Source organism: Ascidia mentula, chromosome 3 (genome assembly GCF_947561715.1).
Source record: "Ascidia mentula chromosome 3, kaAscMent1.1, whole genome shotgun sequence".
Classification (NCBI taxonomy): Eukaryota; Metazoa; Chordata; class Ascidiacea; order Phlebobranchia; family Ascidiidae; genus Ascidia; species Ascidia mentula.
Window position 1 is genome coordinate 5,461,768 of NC_138568.1, and position 14,391 is coordinate 5,476,158.

Here is a 14,391-nt window from a genome sequence, read left to right on the forward strand (position 1 = left end):
TACTGCGATTCCAAGAGCAAAAATTTAAGAGAGCAAAATGCAAACACAAACCTTTTCAACCAACTCGATTCCCAAACGGCGGAAATTATAAAACGTCATATCAAGTTTCAGCGGTCACCACTGTGTGAAATTTTTGTTTTTGATCCTGTAAGTTTCACTCCTTGTCTACAAAATGCTTCCGATCACCACCAAATCAACCACGTCGTTCCCAGTCTGTTGTGTGTTTTTTTTTCTATGGCTAAAAGCCGGTTCCGTCAATAAAGCTTCCACAGGAAAGCGTATTGTTAAAATGTATGGTTATACGGAGTGATGATTTCATTACCAAATTCAACTGTTCAACTTCACCAGTTTGACTGGTCTAAATACCCTGTGACTTCAATACAGTACATTAAACAAAGTTTATCACATGGTTTCGCTTCAATGATGTATAGTTTGTATTGTAAATCCGTTGCGGTAGAGGATTATCGGCGAACCACTTCCGAAAGGTTGTAGTATCGAACACAACTGGGTGGTCCGGGATTTAATGCCAAACTAATAGATCAAACCTCTAAAAACACAGTGTTTTTTAAATTTATCTCCCAGTAAATATTTTTCCATTTTTACCACAGTAACAGTTAAATCGCAGCAGAATTTGCCCGAAGATAAACCAAATTCCAAGAGAATCACACCTGAGAATATGAGCAGGATCAAAGGTGTTATTAGTATAATTGTGCGAGAACCCTGACCAACATTTTTGATTTGACATAATCATTTTTCTTCATTCAAACAACTATCGATAATTCGAGCACGCCATACTCGTTAGCCTATACTCGAACTAAACAGACAGTATCCATGTCATTATAACGACGACAAACCAACCCCGCATCACCATATATACGAAACGCCTCATTATGGGCACAATGCAAGGGTATATTTACACAATGTCATCCGTTTAATGTGACAAAACACTCTAATGCACGTGCCATTTGTCAAGGTCACCTTGACCGATTGGTATCAAGCGCACAGGATAAGATAAGACATCGTTATGTTTACGGAAGTTTCGCCAATCAAATAACAAGGCTTCTTCGGATTATAGCGGCACGCTTCTCCGTAACAACGATAAGATCTGGATGATCTTATTATGACTGTTTGCTTTGTCCTTGTCGCTGCGACGGGTGACGTCACAATTTACGGTGACTCACAGAATGCGGTGGAGGATGCAGAAAAATGTCTATGTTGTTAACTGTTTACCCTGAAGAAGCCTAGCTGGATAACAGGCAAAACATTGATGAATACAAGTTCGTCTTAATGTGACAGAAGAACAGACTATCAAAATATTATTCGCCTGGCAGCAACAGAAACATTATAGTTGTTAACTGTCATCGGATTCCAAAAAGCGTAAACAGTTTTTCATTCCGCTAGAACAGACATCGTAGCAGCGTTTTAACCTCACATTTTTCTACTTACTTGGAGAGCGAGACATGGTGGATTTTGGTACGAAACTTACTGACACAACATGGTCAGTGCAGCAACTAGTTGAATGGAATTTACTTTTGTCCAGTAAGTTTGACGTGAGTGAAATTTTACGCAAAATCTTTTTAACGACGTTACAAAACATTTAATAAAATCAGTTTTAAAAACATTTAAATTTTTGTAACACTTGCGTTTAAGCATTTGAAAAATGAACAACAAAACGGTTGCATAAAAAAAAAGATGAAAAGATACATTTCCGCCCAATACCCAGATGTATAGATGAAACGGTGATTGAGTATAAAACAAATGTGCGCAGTTGGTATAAAAATGACAGACAGGTATCAAAAATTGCAATTTTTCGGTAAGCAGCTTTGTAATTGGTTTCCTCACAACCACAGCTCCCTCATGCTGTCACGACAAGAAAGTATGTGATATATTACCTGGGCAAGTCGTGATGCCACAAAACAAACACCAGCACCTCGTGTTTGCTCAGTGCAGCCTGTTTTGATACGGTAGCAACCAAGCGACTTTGTAGCTAACACAAGTATTCGCAACCCTGGCACTCTCGATAGCGATTTTAATCACGACCCCAGGCGCCCCATGACGTAAGCGGGGTTTGCTTCTCTCGCGGAATCGGTAGCCGTGCCAGGGGAAATTGAAGTTTCTTTGATAAGATCGGTTTTAATATCGTTTTTCTGCTTGTAAAGTTTATATCCCTGTGATTATTAAAATTTTAGGGTACTCGCTTTCATCCTGACGTCATTACTATACCGCGGTTGCATTCTCAAACCATCACGCGCTGAGTGGAATTTGGCGTCGCAAAATAATGGCGTTGCATCATCGAAAAACGCCGCGGAAATCAAAATAGAGGAAGAGCATCAAACAGAGCGACACCAATAATTGCTCCTAAATAAATTTCCTGTTCCCCATTCGCGTTCAAAAGCTTCAGAAGCCGAAAGATGAGAAGGAGAACGTTCCACGCGTCACGATTTGTGGCAGCGGTTATGCTATCGCGCGTCCGGGGAGCTTTGGTCAGCTCGTCGCATTGGCCAGGAATGCCAACCTTGTCAAAACAAGTTTTTTCGCGTTGGATTGCGCTCATCCGACATGGCACGCGACGACTTTTCACAATATCGTTTTTTCGTTTTTTTGTGTTGTTTTAGCAAGGGGGGTGTGTAAAATATCATGCAGCTTTTGCCAGACGCCAGGAAACCCGTTCTTACTTCGCCGGGAACAAGAGATTGGTAGCTCGCAACACTTCTGTTGTATAATGTAATGTAAGAACGAGATACACGTTTGGTCGAAAACTTTCGTGACAATGGGCAAGGGTGTTTTTCTGTTCTTTTGCGCGTAAACTCTGTCCAAAATGGCGTTAAGTGCAAGAAAAAAAGATATCAGAATTGCGAACACGTCCCCCAAGTAGAAAACTTAAAAGCACGTTATTTTTCAGGGTTGCCAATTTTTTGCCAAGAAAATGATTCGAAAATGGGCAAAAATATCGAAAGATATCCATGAAAAAAAAAGAAAAAATACATTTTACACAAGCAGGGCAACAGTCAACAGAGCGGTACAAAGGACATATTGCATACTGCATCCATACTATACAAGCGTGAAAGAGTCGTATGGCAACGTCACGATTTACCATCCATTCTTAATTTCGAAAGTTGGGAACTCCATGGTGTTCCAACTTTGTGTTGTTTCGCACACTCGGATTCAAACGTCTTACAAAAAACAGTCGGGTCTTGATCAACATACCTCAGCACAAGTCTGCATAAGCCCTTCTCGTTTATTTCAGTTATGTTCCCCCAGTGATGATAAACGAGACAGGGATAATGTCTCACAAAAAAAAGAACAACATTTTTTCAAATCACAAGAGAAAAACTGGCCACGGCTTAAAAAGGGGAGAAATGTAAGGACAGTGGTCATTTTAGACAACAGGTTGCCGTAAATCAAAAACCTTTTGACTTAAGAGAGTGATTTTGATAGAAAGAACAATAATGACGTTTTGCTGTTGGTGTTGCAGGTGCCCAAAAACCAACTATGTATTTTAAAACCTTAACCCTGTGGATTTACTTTTTGTGTTTGGCCCTCTGTTCACAACAATCCATCGCCGGACCGGCAAGAGAACGAAGCTTGACCAATAACACCGACCCTAACTCAAACTCCCACGATGCTACAAGAAATTTTGGTTGGACATCAGAAAACGGTGCCAACCGTTTGCGGGGAACCAGCAACAGAAACACGGGGCAATCGAACAACAGCCCGAGGACGAACGTGCGACAAAACGTGCCTATCAGATTCAACAACGCGTTGTCAGTGAACAGGCCTGCATCTTCCAAGACCTTCGTTACGTGGTTGGCTGCTTACATACAGGTACAAATATACAAATGTAAGTAAAACGTTTTGACGAACCTTGGGAGTCTATTGTTTCATGTAACTTTAGATGATAAAACAAACCTATGTGAGGATATATTTATTAAGTCAGTAGTGAAATGCAAATGTTTTGTCTATCTATTTGAACACATGAAGACAATTTTAATCACCTTTAAAATTTCGTGTACCTTAAATCCAAAACACTAATCCTATTTAGGTATTGATACGACAACTTTGTAAAAGATATTGCTTTTCAAAACAGGCCTATATGTTGGGAATCAACTGCAGTACAATAAGACCCAAGTTTACAAGTGAGTCTCGGTGTGAGAGTTTGAAGCAAGTACCTTTTGAACAAATGAGGCTCTATGCAACACCCCGGAGTGTCAATACAGTCTATTCAGTGGTGAGTGGTCATACTTTCTTTACAACTTTTACAAGGTAAAATATATGGAAATGTGCAAAAGCAATATCCTAGAATAAATAAGTACCATGTAGGTCAAGAAGACAAATTGAAACGACATATATAGCGTTTTGTCCTGAAATTTGTTGTTATGACATCAATACGTACTTTATTTGCAGGCAATTCCAGAAGGAAAACTACGTGACCACAGTTCACATCAATCAGTGGCAGTCGTGGATCCTTTTCCAACAGCAAGCTTTGGGCATCTTGTTTTGGTGTTTTACGTTGATTCTTTGAGCAAAGCAAAGTGCCATTTGAGAAAAGGAGTATACTTTGGTAATCATTTAGACTTAAATCCAGTGTTGTGTTTGAACTTTGTTGTTTGTTTGTTTAAACCACAACAAAAACTTATAGGGGTTCTAGAGAATAAATCGAATTTTATTTAATCACGACGTAACAAATGTGAAAAAACAGAAACCTCAGGTTTATGAGATTTCATTGCTTGTTCAGACTCATTGTGCCTCACCCAAGCTCGCCGTAGCAGGTGCAGGAATCACCATCGACTACAGCTGTCTTCTGAACAACTTTCACGGAGATGTGAAATAAACTTTATTCCAACTGTTTACGACCACACACAAGAACCCATTGGTAAAAGTTCTACTTAATGCAATAACACGAAACTGCTTTTCACATAAAACCTAATACATATATTTGGCAAAAATATAAATGAATACAATGCAAAACCTTTTAGCTAAAACGTAGCCTACAACAAATGCACGAAGTTTTACATAAATAGATTAACTACCCTTACAAATGATGCAAAATATTTCTTTGGACTTGGTCAATTACTTGATATTTACACCAGCTTAGACGGTCACGGTCTGAATTTTCATCCCTAGGTCAAAAACGCAACCAAGTATTGGAATGTCTTCCTTACATTGCTGGTTTCGGACCTTGCCCTAAACAAGTGCGCACAAGTTCACAAATCAATCCAGACTGTGAATTGGTGGCAAACTCGAAACGATGCTATGAAACGGTTGGTAAACCATTATTTCACCAAGAACAATTATCAAAATACGGATAAATGTCAACAAAACAATACGCAATTCAAAAATGGCGCCAAATTCGGGTAACCCCCGGTTTGGCATAGAAATCATAAAACGCTGCAAATTTTAACGAATAACAATTTTATTTAAATTTAAAATTCAACGAGCAATTTGAAAGATAAAACCACTTGTGACTCGGTCAAAACTTAATTTTTGAAAAGAAAAATATCTAAGTTGAATACTAAATGTTAGTTCTTATTACAGGGAACTTCAGCACCTGTGGTTCAACCCCGTCTGTGTGAATTTTATGAATTGTGCGACCACGCTGTGACATTGTTCGGTGGTTGGAATGACGACACAATGGTAACACGTCACGAGGACAACCTTCAACGATTTTATGACATGCTGAGGAACAACGGTTTTTCAAAAAGCAAAATCCAAGTATTTTACAATGGAAACGGAAATGTACCGCGTAAGTTGCTTAATGTTTTGCTCAAACTCCAGATGAGTAAGATTTACTTCATACAATGTATGAAAGGTATTTTGGCAGAAGTTATTATTTCCCTAAACCCATTTTGTCGTGTTCATAACCACTCATGTATTTTGTGCAAAAAGTCCGCAATCATTTTCATTTTAATATAATTTTATCAGTGAATGAACCGTATCACCACGGCTTGCCCGCCAGCAATAAGAACACCCTGCGAAATCACGTGACCAGTTTGTGCCGAACAGCTCTGTGCGTTGATTCGCTCGTGCTTTATTTGAATGGACCAACCACGTCCGATGGTTCCATGTTGTTGTGGGACACGAACGGAGATGGGGAGGTGGGGATTCCCCGTTTTATCAGCAATTTATGTAATACAACTTATGCCAGGAAACATTTTTTCTGTCTATATTCAAATCGAGTCCTCATAAAAGTCCCTATAAGAATTACGCGCTCCGTTTTGTTTCAAATGTATCAAATCCTTTGTTTTGCAACACATAGTTTTATTCCATACTTTTTCAGGCGCAAACTTCTGAAAAATACACAACGGATGAACTCCTCAATGACGTAGCAGACTGTCAAGCGAATAACGTGTTTATCTTCGCCGACCAGAGTTATTCTGGAAGGCTTACAACGCGATTAAGACAGAAATCTAATTCCCCACAATATCCACACGAAGATGATTCGTGGAACAACGTCGTGCTGCTCACCAGTGGGGGGGAATATGATTATTCATGGAGAGATGAAATAAGTCGCCACTGGAGCAGATTGTCACCCCTGTACCCAGTCTCTTGGGCTTATGACGTAAGGGAACATAACGTGACGTAATAGTATTATGATTTATCAGAAGCATGTTTTATTGTATCTTATTGTTTTTACTTAAGTTACTACCTCGTGTTGATTACTCTCTTATGCGACTTAGATTGTGAATAAAAAAACTCAAAGCAGCTAAAAAAGACCCAAGGCAACTAAAAGTATTTTACTTTGAAATTGAAAGTAAAAAGTTTATTGTTCGCAGGCTCTTGGTTACTGGAGAAACCAAGCGATTCTCACATCACCGACTCGCGCGCAGGATTTGACTTTGTATGGAGCTCCCATTGAACAAGGCCAACCTGTCCTGGCTGAGAACTGGCCTGAGTTAAAGAGAAAATACATGGGTTGCCAGAAACTCCCCCCAGGCGAATGGTTTTTGGATTTTAGTGATTTGTACTTACCAGCACAAGAATAAGCTTTTGGCGGAGATTATTTATAACATGAACTATGGCGAGAAGGAATAATGGTTTTTCTTTGAACAATATTCATGAATTGGCTCCTGTGGTTTACAACTTTTAATCCCAAAATGTTTCAAAAGTGTGTTTTTTTGGCGGAGTTTTGTCGTGTTAGAGGAGAAGTTTTTTTGTTTGTTTTGAACTGCGGCGCCCACAAACATTCCCTTTTGTAGATCATTGTACATATAAGAGTGACTGTATTCCTGCGAATTGAACACTAAATTAAAAAAAGAATAATTAACAAAAAATGGAGAAATTTAAACTTACTTTGATGTTTATACACAAAAACTAGAGATTTTTCGCGTTGCGCCCTTCTTCACTATTTCGTCAGTTATGTGTTGACTTTGTGTTTGAGTTCTAGTTCTCAATAAAAGGCAGAAAGACCATTGCAATCTCTATTGTTATTCACTTCATTCAAGCACATCTTTCCAATGCAATATAATAATGTATTGTTGCCTATTGGCAGTTCATTGCATTTTATACCCTACACAGACACACATATTGCACAGCGCGATGGATTAACAGAAACTTGACGTAAATTCCAGATTATCTTTCAAACGAGCACCTACAACACAAAAATCAAAATGAGCAAAGATGCATATTGATGGGTAGTTCCAAAATGGTGCGTCACGACACATTACAGTGCGTGGACTTAATGTTGTTAGGCCGTAGCAAGCTTACTTGGAGGCTTTTCTAAAAAAAATTTCCAAAGCAAAATGCATGAACTTTCAGCTACTGCAGTGATAAAAAATATCGTGTTACGCAAAACTGTATAAAATTTTGTCAGATATGAGTGCGTCCCCGGTTCACGAAATTTGGGAACACCTGGTTTAAATTATCACTGATACCAATGTAGTTTTGTTGTTTAAACTTTTCCTTTGCACATCATGCTATGTTACGATTATTTTAATATACCAATTCATTGTCAGTTTGCTCGCAAAATGGAGAAACATCCATTGCAACTCATAAGAAAGAAAATGGCTCACCCTCTGCAACAGTCATTCATATTCCAAATACGATCTCCCCTTTAAAATCTCCTTTACGGTTGGGTGTTTAGGGGTGCGTGGCCCAGGTTCTGGGGTGTAGTAAAAGTTTACTCCACATGGGTAAATCACCCCATCGTCCCTCACAAGCAGAAGGGGAACTTTAATTGTCCTCTTAACGTATTTCCATTTTGGCTGAAACTTGGATATGTCCGGAATGACGCAAATTAACGAGTTGGAGCATCTGCAAATTAAATAACCAAATTTGGCGATTTCTAATCTGTTATATTAGGACAATTTCATGATGATAAGGTGTTTACTTTAGAAAAGATCACTGTTACCTTTAGCACACCATGCACAGCTTAAAGCCTACCTTATGCATACCTTCCCCTTTTTTTTTTAGACTATTTTTTCTAGATATTTTCAAAATTGTGCGCGGAATTGTTTATTTAAATGTGTTTATTGTATTTATATGGGGATATAGATTTAGAGGACAAGAATTACCTGAACATTGTTTCCGTTTCCACGAAGGAAAACCAGATAGTTAGATTGGGAGCAAAATTTTCCCCTGTTAGTTCAGCCATTGCCATTTCGCCACCTCCGTTAATCTGTCAACGCCATTAAAACAATTCAATTTAAAGGTGCCATAAGGTTCGCTGGCATCGCAGCTAAGGAATAAAACACTTCTTCAATACAAAGGTATTGGTCATAAAAATCAAATTGTAACAATGATCTGAAATGAATGAACTGAATCTAACTTGAAAACAGTTGTATAGGAGCGATCGAAACCGACGTCCCAATGACGACAGCATTGAACTCTTTCATGTCACCGAGGAAAATGTGAAACTTGTTTGTTGTATAAATACATACGATACTACGTCACGATTGACGTCACAATACGGTTTCCCTTTTGATAAAAGCCGCCCGCTTTCCAAATATTTTGCACTTAGTTGAATTAACGATCCATAACAAAATTCCCCAACGCTTTTAGAGACATATTTTTCCATGCCTGATTAACACGATGCCAAAGTATATGCAACATCGCGACACTCTTTATGACGTAACAAGGCGAAGTTGTCAAAACAATCGTGAACCCACCCACAAGGATGTGTGAAAATCCACACCCCGCATCGCGCATTGTTAGTAAATATTTCTACATCAAAGACCTTCCACCGTTAAAACACTTACCTCCATATTCTTTACCACGGGCACTGGGGTGACAGGGACGTTGTTGACGAGATTGAATGGACTGTCGCTCCACGCATACTCGGACTTCTCCGTGGATATGATGGTCCAGCAAGCCCCGTCGGTCAAACAGTCCATATTTGGTTGTTTTTCGTGCGGGGTAGCCTGCGGGGCGTGGACAGTTTGTGGGTTAGTTATGACATGTGTTGAGGCTTGTCTATAAACATGGTCTGGACCACCCAGAGATGAAATGATTTCGTCAAAGTGATAATAGTTGTGTAATTGTCTCTACCCAAACTTCGGCAATTAAAGGCTTTGTTACGTTGGATAAAAGTTCACCATTATTTGTAACACAAACAAAACATAACAACTTAATAATAGATGTAAAAACCATGCATGTAATATTCATGCTGTTGACACTTTATCAAAGTTTTCTCGCCATGGAATATTTGTACCTGATAGACAACGATCTTTTCTTTAAACAAACACAAATATTGGCGGTCCGTGTCTTTTAAGTGAAGAGCACATTTGTGTAGTTGGGAAACCGGTTCATCGCTGGTTGTTATTGCATTTTGTTTGTCCACTTTACGAATGATCTGAATAGATTTTAAAACTTTAAATGATATACGAAGTTTAAACAGGAAAATGACTTCTAGAAATGGGAAAAATGGGGATCTTATCCATCAAATCAGGTACATTGTTAGAAAGTTAGTTGCACGATCACAACAGAAATCTAACATAAGGAATGCATGTAGCTTTACATACCAATCTGGGCAGTGCGAAGCCAGTCACGGAGCACACAAGTTTAACTGTGGTCCCGTAATGAATGAATCCATCTTCGACATCGAATTCCTCGGCCTCCGGTTGTTCGTTGTCCACTATTTGAACAACAACACAGTTAAACAAGTGTTAGCCTTAAGTTACTGAATAAACTAATCGCTTTGCAATGAATTATCGCTTTGCAACGAATATTTTAGATTGCTGGTGGTGATACCCATGAAGCAACCAAGAAAACAAATAAATAAAAAAACTTACGCAAATGGATTGCGAACGCCCCCCAGCGGGAGGAGCTGGCGCGATAACCATCCTTTGTGACGTATAAATAACGGGTTGAAACAGTTTGTGATCGGAGTCGGTTAAACAGCGACACCTTGCTGCCAGATGGAATGCAAACTATAAAGACAAAAGAGGAGAAAATTTTTTCAATTTGCACAAATCGTCTCTTCAGCGCCCACTTACGGTCAGCGTTTTTCACACTTTGCTTCTTTTTACTCGGTTTCGAAATGACTTTGATTCGTTGAGATTGGAAGAGTCCAATCTCCGATCCGTCTCCGTAAAACATCTTCACGTGAATCTCAAAGTTTTTACGCTTGTCTGAGTCGGGAGTGTGCAACGTCTTCGCTGCTGCATAATTCTGCAAAGTAACAGTGTATGGTTCCTAAAAATCGTCTGGAAACCGAAAAAAATGAAACTTTTTCAACCTTGGCCGGTAAATCCAGTGAGACTTGTTGAAGATCGCTGTCACTTCCACCAACTCCCATAAAAAGACAAACTTCCGACGCCCCCATCGCCACTTGCCCGCTGCCCGATGACGTCGAGGCAGCCGGGGAGGGAAGTGACGTAAGCACCGATGACGTCAGTTTTCTGCGCTGTTTGGTTTTCCATCCGCTGCCGAGGAGATGCACGCATGGTGGTGGACAAAAAAACCTCAAGCAAAAAAATGAAATCAAATTTAAAAAATTAGGATCTTTACCACAGACTGCAATTGCTGGCCTGGCAAACACTGTAATGGCAATATGCACACCAAACACTAGCTTGACAACAGGACAGAAAAAGCCAGACTGATCCTGTGTGTAAAGCTGGTGCTTTGTGTGAGTACAATAACAAGTTACTTATTGTACATAACCACACAAAGTATTGCTGGATTTAAAGTTTAGAACTTTATAAACAAAAAAGAACCAAGGCAATGTCTAACTAGGGTGTAAAGACTAACACAAAAGAGGCAACCAAACACCCGAACTCTCACCTTTTCTCGGATCCGTAAGATTTTTGAGCGACCTTGGCATGCAAAATCGCCACCTTCATTTCCTCGCGTTTACGCAAATACCGCCGCACGATGTCGCCCAATAGCTTTTTGTCTGGCATTCTTTTTTCCTTCGCGACTTGCAGTTCGTGGGTGAGGCTGCTGCATACGCTGCTACCGACTGACGCCGCTCTGCAGTTGATATTTGAAATATCATAACGACCAGGTGAATTGTACGCATCTGACTTTGCAATATTGAGTCTCGCTTTAAATAACTCATAGAGAAAAGCTAAATAGTTACATATAATGTTAATAGAGTTAAAGAGTTTGCTGGTGTATAAAATCTGCGGTTGCAATACATTATTATTCCAACCTTCTATCCTCCTCGTTGACCTCTGACCTAGGGGTCAACAATGGTGTCGATTCCCTAATCGGGGTCGTGGGTATGACGTCATTGTCGTAATGACGTTTGGTTTGTGGCGAGTCGGTTTGAAGTTGACGAGTTTCCGCCAACTTTCTCTTTCTGTTGGATTTTGGGTTCCCGCCGTTCGGTGGAGATTCGGATTGCAGTGTTTCAAAAACGTTTTCTTGACACGTCGACAGGTTGACAATTGCATTAGATGTCGCCGACGAACTTTCGGTGGGGTCAACATTGACCTGATAAGCGGCGGTTGCTTCGAAACTTTTGATTCCACCGTTTTGCGCCACAAGTTCGTCTGCGTGCTGTTGCATGTTCGCAACTGGAAACTCCTCCCCGTTCGGCATATCGCATGACGTAACGTCTACGTCATCGGCTACCAAACAGTCAGAACTGGTCAACACTTCGGGTTGGTAGAGATAGTTGATAATGTTATCAGTGGGTAGGATCCCGTCGATGAATCCACATTCGCTCGATATTCCCGCGTTTCTCGTTGCCATTGACAACACGTCCTCGAACACGTTGTTATGGTTTACTGTGGCACTCTCTTCCGGCAAACTAAGCACTCTTTCGGCATCCGACTCGCCGAATTGGTTGTGGTTGTTCATGGTGAGGTTCTGTATATAGAGGTTTATGCTAATTACAGTTTTTATGAATAGAAGAAACACCATCCGCAATCATTTGGGTCTTTTACATATAACTGGCTATATAGCCTACTATACCATGTAGAATTTGCATGAAATTCACTTTAACGCTTTCACCTTAATCTATTATTTTCAAATGTTTTGCCTCAGATTTTACACTCCAATATACAAAACATACAAATAAATTAAACTTAAATTTACCAACAGTTCCGATGTCTGGTCCATTTTCGCTGTTTCTTCTTCTCTATTGCGATTCCCTGCAGAAAGATAAACGCTATCAACGTGGGCTGGCTATGTTAGTCTATTGCGATCGTCAGTTGTGTGACTGTCGCCAAAAATTATTTTCATCCGAATTAGTTTGCACACCAGCGTGTCGATATACACGACTGGTAAACATCTGACACACTCTTTATGTTACAGAGGCCGCGAAATGTTTTTCACGGGTAAATAGTGGCCAAGTGTAAATACGAGGGGGGAAAATTGCCAGTTCGTGTGTCTCATCAGGCCAAGAACGTATAAAACAAAAATATAACCCTATGTTAAGTCGGGATTATCCCAATAACATTTTATGTAGGACCAATACACATTGAACTCACTTACACAAAATATATCATACATAGCACCTTTGTTAAACTTGAATGATCATGACGCGTATTTCAGGTATTGCAATTGAATGTTTAAATAGCCAACGTTTTAACAACCAGTTAATAAATCTGGAAGAATCAATTAATAGTTCCATTCTGCACATCAAATACATGCATGTTCAGAGAAAACACATGTGGCGTTTACAGCTTCCTGCATGGGGTGGCGTTGTCGTATTTTTAAGGGCTTGCGTATAAATTTATAACCTACGATTTTGAAATTTATCTGCTGTTTTTCCTACCTTGGGCATTACTTTGAACCACATTATCCTTGTCGACAACAGTTGTACTGCTACAAACAACCGACGTGATATCGGTTTCGGGAAAGTCCCGTACAGCAGCCCTGCTCTCCTGATCAAGGACGGGATGTGGGGTCTCCAAAAACCTCCCGGACGTAACCGGCACCTCTCCATTGCATGGTGATGGGAGAGCCCGGACCCAGGCCACAGTAGGGTCATCGCGTTCCGGCACGTCGTACATTGAGTAGTGTTGTAGGGGGGTAGGGGGTGCCATATTGGACCCAACGTCGGTCTGAAGTGGGAAGTGGGGCAAAGGGGTCGTGGGTCCCATGGGTGGGAGGAAGAGGTCTGACATTGCGAGAAAGAGGTCACACTTTTTCTGGGAATAAACTGCAATGTCCTGGTCACTCACTTATTTCTCACTTTTAACCATACCAGGAATACATAAACTGCTGTACATTCACCTAAAAACAGAGAGGATATCCTAAAATGAAAAAAAGTTTCCACATAATGTCATTCAAACATAAAAAATTCGACAATGTGGCTTCAATCTTGCACAGCAAGTAACTTAGCATAAGATTTTTGATAAAATCTCTTTACACGTAAACTGATTTCCCTTTTGTTAATTTCAGCCCATAAACAATTCCTGTTCGAATCCAGACTGGTTATGTGGTACTGCTGACTGTTCCTTGCTTCAACACAAATCAATGAATGACGATCACAAAGGTAGTCACCTGGTATTCCAGAATTGAGAGACAATGGGTTCGCGATTACGGAAAGTGTCTGGAGGCGCGGGCACACGGTATGGCTGGCAAAACGTATTCTATTACCTGTTTGTTATCACAGAGCCACGCGAACTACAATGCACAGATCGCAGGGTTAGGAAAACTTACACACACAATGACCTGTTCGGGAAATTTAATATCACAAGCGTGCCATTGTTTCGCCATTATTACGCAGTAATTATGCCTGTGATGTCATAACGTCTCGATACAATGTTTAATTTAATGGTTCAGTTGCAAATTTTAAAATCGGATGTAACCTTTCCTCAAACAATTGCTTGAAAGCTGTTTAAACAGCTCTGGACAAATGCACAAACCCCGAACGTTTTGACAGATTAATTTGTTTTTTTGGCGAAGGGTAACCGTTGTTCGGAAAAGTATTGATTCCGTTTTGCCTAAGTTAAGTGATATAGGTATGCTGCTTCTCCCAGCGTAAGTCCATAGTCAAAGTTT

The 14,391-nt window shown here is 40.0% G+C and overlaps 2 protein-coding genes across 2 annotated transcripts; one reads left to right on the top strand and one right to left on the bottom strand.

The window, feature by feature from the left end:
• The first annotated feature begins 3,479 nt into the window (after positions 1 to 3,479).
• Positions 3,480 to 7,405, top strand: LOC145894435 (uncharacterized). Its single transcript, XM_082983027.1, has 9 exons — positions 3,480 to 3,825; positions 4,088 to 4,228; positions 4,405 to 4,561; positions 4,736 to 4,873; positions 5,125 to 5,261; positions 5,536 to 5,743; positions 5,923 to 6,095; positions 6,278 to 6,559; positions 6,774 to 7,405. The coding sequence occupies exons 1-9, from the start codon at positions 3,493 to 3,495 to the stop codon at positions 6,981 to 6,983; spliced, it is 1,779 nt and encodes a 592-aa protein (XP_082839153.1). The 5' UTR covers positions 3,480 to 3,492; the 3' UTR covers positions 6,984 to 7,405.
• Positions 7,406 to 7,492: 87 nt separating this feature from the next.
• On the bottom strand, positions 7,493 to 13,629 carry LOC145896071 (recombining binding protein suppressor of hairless-like). Its single transcript, XM_082984896.1, has 13 exons — positions 13,160 to 13,629; positions 12,478 to 12,533; positions 11,588 to 12,249; positions 11,218 to 11,406; positions 10,673 to 10,898; positions 10,431 to 10,605; positions 10,227 to 10,364; positions 9,957 to 10,069; positions 9,647 to 9,787; positions 9,195 to 9,356; positions 8,511 to 8,614; positions 8,010 to 8,250; positions 7,493 to 7,588 (listed from the first exon to the last, which is right to left on the bottom strand). The coding sequence occupies exons 1-12, from the start codon at positions 13,509 to 13,511 to the stop codon at positions 8,022 to 8,024; spliced, it is 2,547 nt and encodes an 848-aa protein (XP_082841022.1). The 5' UTR covers positions 13,512 to 13,629; the 3' UTR covers positions 7,493 to 7,588; positions 8,010 to 8,021.
• Positions 13,630 to 14,391: the final 762 nt, after the last annotated feature.

Excerpts from the sequence above, each read along its gene's own strand:
- LOC145894435 (XM_082983027.1), top strand. The coding sequence starts at position 3,493 with ATGTATTTTAAAACCTTAACCCTGTGGATTTACTTTTTGTGTTTGGCC. Across the intron at positions 5,744-5,922 it reads TGGAAACGGAAATGTACCGC|TGAATGAACCGTATCACCAC; the intron begins GTAAGTTGCTTA and ends TAATTTTATCAG. Across the intron at positions 6,096-6,277 it reads ACACGAACGGAGATGGGGAG|GCGCAAACTTCTGAAAAATA; the intron begins GTGGGGATTCCC and ends ATACTTTTTCAG.
- LOC145896071 (XM_082984896.1), bottom strand. The coding sequence starts at position 13,511 with ATGTCAGACCTCTTCCTCCCACCCATGGGACCCACGACCCCTTTGCCC. Across the intron at positions 11,407-11,587 it reads GTCAACGAGGAGGATAGAAG|AGCGGCGTCAGTCGGTAGCA; the intron begins GTTGGAATAATA and ends TATCAACTGCAG. Across the intron at positions 9,788-9,956 it reads GCTTCGCACTGCCCAGATTG|ATCATTCGTAAAGTGGACAA; the intron begins GTATGTAAAGCT and ends AAATCTATTCAG.